The 9,190-nt window shown below is 36.1% G+C and overlaps 1 protein-coding gene across 11 annotated transcripts in view; it reads right to left on the minus strand.

Annotated features, from left to right (window-relative positions):
• The window catches only part of nek10 (NIMA-related kinase 10), a 65,985-nt gene extending 57,356 nt beyond the window's left edge, over window positions 1–8,629 (minus strand). For 6 of the 11 annotated variants that reach the window (XR_001479571.2, XM_015357442.2, XM_015357444.2 and 3 more), the window contains exons 1-12: window positions 8,479–8,628; window positions 6,094–6,204; window positions 5,871–5,934; window positions 5,502–5,641; window positions 4,193–4,291; window positions 3,418–3,502; window positions 2,433–2,474; window positions 2,158–2,236; window positions 2,003–2,070; window positions 1,080–1,159; window positions 731–817; window positions 240–464 (exon numbers count right to left, since the gene is read on the minus strand). Coding sequence is in view for 10 of the 11 variants with exons in the window: in XM_015357442.2 (XP_015212928.1) it covers window positions 240–464; window positions 731–817; window positions 1,080–1,159; window positions 2,003–2,070; window positions 2,158–2,236; window positions 2,433–2,474; window positions 3,418–3,502; window positions 4,193–4,291; window positions 5,502–5,641; window positions 5,871–5,934; window positions 6,094–6,167 (1,043 nt within the window). In the remaining variant the exon portion in view is untranslated. Of the gene's footprint in view, window positions 1–239; window positions 465–730; window positions 818–1,079; window positions 1,160–2,002; window positions 2,071–2,157; window positions 2,237–2,432; window positions 2,475–3,417; window positions 3,503–4,192; window positions 4,292–5,501; window positions 5,642–5,870; window positions 5,935–6,093; window positions 6,205–8,403 lie in introns of all 11 variants that reach the window. The other 5 variants (XM_015357448.2, XM_015357443.2, XM_015357446.2 and 2 more) reach the window with 4 other exon arrangements.
• Between the last annotated feature and the right edge of the window lie 561 nt (window positions 8,630–9,190).

The raw sequence follows: 9,190 nt of genomic DNA on the forward strand, positions 1-9,190 counted from the left end.
TTTTGTCTGGGATGGACCTACCGGTTTTGGACCTTGGACTGTGCCCTGGATTCCCCCTTTTGGACTGCTGTGGAACTGCTCGCCTGCGCCACGACCCCTGAGCACTGGATCACCACAGTCTCACCCCCCTGTCTGCCATCCAGTCCTGCTCCTACTGTGTTTCCCATTAAGTCTTAATCCAGTCACTTCCGGATTATACCGTCTGCACAGGGTCCTAAACTACACATCGTGACACTTGCCCTTGTAAGATGTGCAGCAGCTGCTTGATTCCTCCCCAGACACGGATCTCAGTGCTGGTTTCAGGGTCCTCACACAGCTGCACCAGAATCCACACCACACTCCAGAGCAGCTTGAGGTGCTCGGAGTGAAGGAGGCTCAGCAAAATAGGGACCCCTTCAAAGATTTTAACCTGCTCCCTCACCTGCTGGTCAGCACACAGCAGGCGGAGCAGCTCTGCAGCCATCCTGAGGAGGAAAAATGGAACCCATGCATACACAGGGATTTAAGAATTTGAACCGGCACTGAATAAACAGGTTAGAAACACCATTAGAAAATGAGACTAAGGCTTTCAAAGGATTCTACGAGAAAAACCTCTAAAAGACTTTTACTTAAACAAACTCTTTTACTAAAAGCGACTTCCGTAGTTTAACAGATAACGATCTTAGGTTAATGGTCATTTCAAAATGTGTAGTGTTTAGATCAGTCTACAAAGAATAAGTGCATGACTTACCTTTTTAAAAGCAAATCATACTCCTGCAAAATCATCAAAAGATTTTCCACAATCATGAGCTCCCCGATCTTCTCTTTATAATCTGGGCTGAAAACAAAAATACATCAAGCCAGGTCAAAGTAATGCAGCATCCAAAAATGGAATCCATAAAAGTAAATAACACTTACTTTGTCACTTAATAAGAGTGTTAATTACATTTCATAAATTTTATTGAATGAAAATACCTCCAGAAACTACCTATGACCCACATACAGTAGCTCTTTTATTATTATTGCACAGCCAACAGATTGAAAACATCTGATTTCATGTGAAGCTTCATTGCTTAGCCACCTCATCTTCAGAAACGTACCTTTCAACTATGCTAGTCAAAGCCAGGAGAGCTCCTAGCAGAACACTGTTGTCTCTGGCTGCAAGAAGTTTCACTAACGTCTGCAAAGAAACACCACAGCAAGCCAATGTCATCACCTCTGAGTGAGATACAGTAGCAGGAGGGCAACATGAAAACAGAGGCAGCCTCCTTGTTAGAAAACTACGGCATGAATCACGACACAGAGTTTTTTAACATGTTTCTCAACCTCCCTTTCTACCGCACTGTCAACAATTTGCTTAAAACATACGCATAAAGTGAGGGTACACTGCAGTGGTTATTGTCAGACAAATACGGTATCAAGTAATCTTGTTGCAGTTGTACAAAGTATAACTACAGTACATACAACAGAGTAGTCCTTTATCTCTATTTGTACTAACAGAGCCCAATTTGCTGACATGGACCTATAGTCTAAGAAGTCTATCCATCTATTTTCTAACTGCTTATTCCAATAAGCAGGAGGAGGAGCAGAAGTTATAAGTGTGGACAAAAATTATTTTACCTGTATTAACCTGTAAACAAGGAATACAAAGTAAATGTTCTTCTGTTGAAACGCCAGTTTTGATTTGTTTTGTTTAAAATTTTGCAATTTAGAATTTAGATTTTATTTTTGGTGTGTCAGAGAGGCTCAAGACTAAGACCATTGAGAAATTGCTTTGTGATTCTGCTTTGGTTTACTTCAGGATCATGTTTTGAAACTCAACACCAACATTTATTTTGCAGATAAGGTATTTCACTTGTATCTGCTTAATGTAGCAGATTTGCAGAAAAAAAAGATTCCCCTTTCTCATTTGTATTTTAAAGGGTACCAACAGGATAGTTGGTTCCATTTGAATACCAAAAGCATAATATTAATATATTAATATTTTAATTGCCTATAAGTATTACATTGCTACATAGATTACCTTATGAGCTCCACAAGCAATAATCCATTTTCTCTGCTCTTCAGCTGCGGCGATTTTTTGAAAAATATCTGAATAAAAACAATAAATAGTTAACATACAAAAACTAACACATTTTTCAAAAATGTGTGTGTCAAATATAATATAAGAAATCTTACACGTCATATTGACCAGCTTGTCCATTACAAATGGCTCTTCTCCACATTCAAGATATTCATTTGAAACTGTCTCCATGTGCTGTAGATGAGATACACTTTATAGAACTTAAGCTCAGGCTTAAACTGAAAGTAGAGTATTTTCAACAATATTTTCAAAATTAAATACATTTTTGCTTAAAGAGACATTTACGTTTAAGTTACAAAGTGACAAAAAATGATTCAAGTTTGAATAATAATCACATACAGGTATATTTTATGCCACATGCTTTCTTTACCTGAGCTAGACAATCAATTCCTTGTAGCTTGTGAAAAACTTTCTAAAGGTGGAAAGAAAACAGAGGTACTGATGAACACCATCCTTAGTTTTAGCAAAACAGTGTTATAACAGCACAGAGAGAACAATTTGACTGGAAGAATATCAATTTGAAGATTACAGTCACAAAGTATATATTTGTGCAATCTTGGTTAATATGGACTGTACATTGTAAGCTCCAAAGACTTTAAAACTGCCACACATATAGTTCACGTTTCATACTTTAATTACATATGTTTAGAAACCAAGCTCTATCTACACAACTGACCATCTATAAAAGCAATCATTGGAGAAAACTAAACATTGCGACTCATCGTATTGTGATTTGAATTTGACATGCCTAATTCATTCTTACTAGGGCACATTCTAATAAAAAACTTAAATATAGACTTAAATGTATTTATTGGGACTTTATACAGTACATGTACAGCAAAATAAGTCTTCTAGGAAAGTTATGTGTTTTTCAATGGACCAGCATTAAACACTATAAATCAGTTCGATATAAGGCTTTTGTAATAATGCTTATTACCATGCTGGGCAGCAAAAAAATTCCGAAACGTCTGAAGTGAAAAACTGTTTTAGTGGATTCGAAGGACCAGCGGAAAGTGAGTTCAGGTCTTAAACAATGTAACCGAAAGGCCAGCTGTTTCCTTTTGTTTGATCGTGACCCTGGTGTTTCTGCACGGGGCCAGGGTATATGAGTAACAGGATAAACGATACGCGGAGCAGCAGGATATCTCTCCAGATCACTGTGCTTCAGTGAAAGCACTTCCCCAGCAGAATTAAACTCACTGCAAGCAGGTGGCTCTTAGGCCTTCTGTAAATCGCATACATTCATTACGAAAGTATTTGCAGTCGAAAAATAAGTATATCTTCTAGTTTGTCCTATGACACCAATCTGAGCTTTTAATAATTGTAATTTGACAGCATGGCACTTTAAAATGTACCTGGTACAGTGGCTCTCTCATTAGCAGTCGCAGGCAAATCAACACTCGCAGGAAGTTATCAGCTTGGGCATGATCAGTCCACTCACTGAGTACAAAGAGTATATGCAACACTGTCAGTTAGCAGTATCTTAAATTTATGATGCATGTTGAATCTAAATGCCCCCTTCACAATATAGAAAATTAAGACAAGTGTAAACAAATTAAAACACATGACTCTTTATGCCCAATAATGTCTCCTTTTGTCTTTTCCTATCCTGCTGATTACTTGAAGCCACAAATGGAAATTATTCCTAAGCACATCTAACTAGACTACAAAACCTACATTGGCATTTGTTATTTAATACATTATTATTGTTGTCAGAAAATATATCAAAAGTCTATACTGGAGCCACAGTGGCTCATCTGTCCACAGTTCATCCTGATTTTCATAGTGTTAAATGGACTAAAGAGCATGACCAGCCCCCGAAATGGGGAGGTGGGTCATCCCAGGAATTACCACCAGAGCTGGTCCCCACATATACAGCAGGGTGTGAACTGGAGCAATTGGGGTACACTACTTCTCTCAAGGGGTACAGCAACAGTGTTTTGCAGTGGAGACTCAAACCCACAACCAATGAGCCCAAAGCTTACTCCTACAAAGGTTCTTCCCCTTTCCCCTCATTCCTAAGATTATTCAAACTAAATTTTCAATCTAACTGTGAAAAACTCACTCGATATAGGCAAGCTACAGCAGAATTCCCAAAAGGACCATAATGAATGATGCCTATGGTTTTACCTGGAGGTTAATCTGTTCTTAACCAGAGCAGTGAATATGTCCAGAAAATGTTTGTGCTGTGGTCGGCTGCTGAAGTTTCTTTCATTCTTGTAAGTCACGCTTTGTGTAACAAAAGAAGAAGCAAATGTTGATTCGCAAGATAAACGATACCATTTGTCTTATTAATGTAACGTTAACACTGCATCTTCACAAGGCTATTGCAATAATCGCATTCAATGTGCTTTGACAACTGTGAAAAATACAGCTTTACAGCGCCGAAGGTGTTTTTTTCTCTCCTTTTTTCTCCTTCTCCTGCGAGAACAGTGAGGAAGAAGCCTGAAACGGCCTTTGACAGCAGGTGTGAAGCCAGAGTAGCTTTGAAACAACATTTCGACGTCATGATGTCCATCTGATAAGCTGAAAAAATGAGGTTTTGAAGGTCAAGCTGCTATTGTAGTTCATGATATGAGAGAAATTATTTCAGGGGCATTGAGATACAGTACTCTACAAAGAAACCCATCACACAAGTGCCCAAACAGAGGCAGAAGGCCTCACCATGTCATGCACAAAGACACAATTCTAAACTTTTGAATGATGTTACAATTGTGTTTTTCTAAGGATTTGTTTGACTTATAGGTTGACTTGCCTTATAGGCCTTACCAATAGTTTCATAAACCTTACGAAATTACTTAAAAATAAATTGGGCCAATTAAAAAGTTATTTTTTTTGTAATTTCTGTGACTATAACTCAATTTCTTCTATACAGATCATATTGTAAGGTAAGGAAGACTTTGCCCTTGCTACTGCTTTAGTGCCGGAGTCAAAATATCTAAAACAATCAGCAAATACTTGTTGATTTTTATTTTGTTTTATAAAAAATGTCATTCACATTCATATTGTTCTAGGGCACATCTTCATTACCCAATCAATTAAAACTATACTGAAGGTTCCAGATAGTTGTCACAAGACATTTTGGTACTTCTTATAAAGATGTTTTCAAGCATTCATCGGCAGTGCTACCTGATGAAAGAGAAGTGAAATAAAGAAGAAGGAACACATTTCCAAAATCTTACGTCTCTTGACAATGTAACAACTTGGTTGTTGCTTAGACCATTATGATTCTCAAAGGAAGAAGAAACGTCTTCCATTAAAGCATATCTAGAGAATTCGGAATGTTATTTTAGAAAAAAAAACTTGAAGTAAAATAACTGATATGTCAATGTTTGTTTTGATACTGAGGACTTCAAGTATTGCTTGAAGTATACAGTACATAAAAAAATTACTGTACAGTTAGTACAAATTAAGTAAACTACATTGTGCACCTCCATACCTAAAATTCTCCAATTCTATATCCTCAGTGGATTGTTGTTGTTGATTCCTGTTTTTAATGGTACTATTCCTTTGAAGAGAGGGCTGTTGCTGTGATTTTGCAACACTGCTACATGCCTTGTTACAGCTCACAGCTCCAACCTGCAAAGACACACAGAAAATAGACGTTCTTCATAGAGAAAAGCAATCTTGTTAATATTTTTAAAGACTATTCAGGGAATTTGAAACATGGATTTAAATAGTACAATATAAAAAACGGAGTTATTGCAGCAGGAAGGCAAAATACTGAATACAGAAGGTTTTACATATCTATTCTCTCAATTTTAATACAATAAGTAATGAATAAATACAGTATAGCTAAGGGATTTACCTGACTTTTGCTTGCTGCTGGAACACTAAGCAAGGAGTAGAGTCTTTTGAGGTCTGAGAATGCCCTGAATATAAAAAGGCACATTTTATTAGTACTGAGGAAGAACATGTTAATAATAGAGGACACCAAACCCAAAGTTACACAATATTAAAATCTAATATATGTTACATGAGACGCATTAACCTAAAATTTATATTTTTAAAAATATATATTTAATCCTTACTTGTCAGCACTTCCTTTTGTCTTTGTCAATCGTCCTTTGTCCGTTCGTTTTACCTTTTTATCTTGGTCAGGCATGGTAAAGTGTCAGGTTGACTGCATTTAGTAGTCATTCCTAAAAATCCACACAAAAATCAGTGAAGTAACCATTTAATCTGTTGTAATGTAAAATATATGTTACATAAATACTATTGCATTACGAAGGATAACTGAACGACTGAATTGACTGTAAACTGTAACATATAAAGCCCAATAAATAAAATATACAACATTTTCTATAACCGAATTTATTACAGTGCTCCTTTCCAGAGAACTTAATAGTCATTAGACGGACTGTGTTAAAACAACATACGCATATTAACCACAGAGAGGACAAAAAACATTATGGTACTCGTTCAGATGGCATGCTGGAAAACTAAATTGTACACAGCATTAAGTGAATTCCCAGTGCAGCAGCAGGTCTGTACGTGCTACTGTTTATTCAACATTAGAAAACCTGCGAAGCTAATTGATAAACAGAAGGGAATAGTTAGGCTATGTCAGCGGAAAACGCTAGTGGCTGCGGAAAACAAAACTCGCTGTCGATCTTCAAGCTTCTTTCAACTACACATATTCTAAAACGATCACTTGCATCATTCGACTATGATGCATACTACTTTTTGAAATGAGTTTCAAACCAACCCGTGTTCGTATAGGTGGAGGGCATTCCCGGAAAAATATTGATTTTTTTTTTATCATTATAGCTATATCTCTTTGCGACATGATGCTATGCAAGTGATTGTAAAATATTATTTTTATTCTCAGCACCCTTTTAATGAAATTATTTCTTTTTTAAAAAAACACGCTAGAAAAAATGTATAGAAAGAAGCCTTTTAAAGATGTTTTAGAAATGAATTTCTTCTACTATTAATTTGTAAAAAATAAATTCTCCAATGAACATTTTAAAATCTTCTTTAAGAAGCGACTGTATAGTATTTCCATCCTGTAAGCGAGACATTTAATTATTAGCAAGAACTGGACTTAATCCTCAGCCACGAAAACAGTTCCAAAGGTTAACGACATTTATGTTCATGTAGATTCTGCTTATTTTCATTACAGAGAAACCAAGTTTGAGAACAAATATATATATAATTATTTTCACTTTAAGTTGATTTGCTGTTTTTTTTTCTGCAGGGCACACTGTCCTCCAGTAATTCGGAGCATACTGCCAAAATAGGCCTATTTTTTACATTCTAGTCCTTCTGCATCAATATCAGAGTTAATCTGGCGATTAATGTGAACCTGTATATGTAGTTCGCCTGGGTAATAGATTGTTGTGGACTTGAGAAATTATTTAGAAAGGGCGTCTTGGAAACGTGACCAAAAGGTCCCCAGAAACAAACGTGTCATTCTATAAATAGCGTGTAATTTTGGAGCATCTGTTCTGACAGTGCACTTTTGTTTATGTATTTTAATTAATAGCAGCACCTGTGGATTTCGTATTTCCACTTGATCCAAAAACACGTCAGTCGGATTTATGTTTAAACTGGGGTGGGGGTCCAAATTGCAAAGAACTTCTTACAAATTATGAAAACGCTGATCCCGAGAACTGTGATCATGCGCTTTGCTAAAAATGCATTGTTTAGGTTTCGGCAGCGCCGAAAGTAATTTACTTCTGCAGAGAAGGCAGGAAATACTGCACGAAGCACCTGCTTCCTGTCCTAGTTAACCAGCGCAAATAACATTCTTGTTTATAAAAGGGATTCAAAAGGAATAGAGCTGAATTATTCTAGCTAAAGCGCGGATCGGTGGTGTTACGCCCCGTGACAAACGAGAATAACATCCCGTCCAACCTATGTGGACAGCAAATATATTATGTTAGAAAACGTCGTTTATAGGACTATAAGAATATCTAAAAACTAAACTGTTTTCAAAAACACCTCGAGAATACCAAATCTCTCAACCGAGAAATGTGAGGTTTCTTGTCAGACACTATAGTCATCACAGATGCGCGTCGTATTATTCAATTGCATTGACTGTCATCGTGTTACTTTTCGGTTTATTCTAACAGAAATTACGCAGTACTTTTCTGTAATACGTACAGTGTGTTTCACATACTGTATGCGTACATAATTCGTATAATATAAAACTTGTAAGTATCGTCTATAGTAATACGTTTAATACATTCCATATCTAGACATTTACAAGCAGGGATGTTCTGATTTTTATTCTAATAGTAATACAAGTAATCGGGTCTATTTTGTTTGCAAACTCATTCATCGTCTGTTGACATTTAAAATATTTTACCGTATTTACATATTACCGCTTGACTTACAGTGTTTGCGACTGAATATTCCAAGTCAGCACCATAAGCAACAGCAGTATAGCAAGCACTGTAGATTTTTCTTACCTTCTTCATATCTGCCAAAAAATAAGATTGTGAAAACCACCCTAACCTACACGTATTCGTATTATAACATAGTCTAGCGATCCGTCACAACAGTAGTTTATTTTTAATAAAACTCCAAAAACATTGACAGTCTATTACCGAATCGGAAAACAGCTTCTTGAGATAGGAATAGAATTCCGACCAATCATATACACCGATGTTAATAAGTGCCTATTACCATAGTTACCGCTGACGCCGTTCTCGGTCCGGTCGTCATGGATTTGAAAATGCTAAACTCTAATGAAAGAGGAAGGAAGGTGCAAAAATCATACATTTATTTTATTATCTAATGGATTCATGCGCGAATCCTGTTAGTAGCTGTTTTAATAGTTAAGTAAATAAGGATTGCAGATAACATGAATATTTACCAAAAGGCTTTGTCTGTAGGATTAGGTAAGGACTTTAAATGACATTATTTTCAGATAGTGAAGTAAGACTATAATTCCTTGTAGAATTGTAATAAATTGAAAAGAAATGCAAAAAAACCCATAATCATTACTTTCACTGTATTACTAGCGATGGTTAATATTTTTGAACCTCTTGTTCAAACCATAATTATATATACTGTATATTACCCTTCAAAAATATTGGGGCAGCAAAATTAAAAGTGTTATTTTTGATTTACCGTCAAGCGATTTATGTCTGTGTTTATAGGATTAATATAAACGATACA

This window comes from Lepisosteus oculatus, chromosome 10, assembly GCF_040954835.1.
Source record: "Lepisosteus oculatus isolate fLepOcu1 chromosome 10, fLepOcu1.hap2, whole genome shotgun sequence".
NCBI classification, from domain to species: Eukaryota; Metazoa; Chordata; class Actinopteri; order Semionotiformes; family Lepisosteidae; genus Lepisosteus; species Lepisosteus oculatus.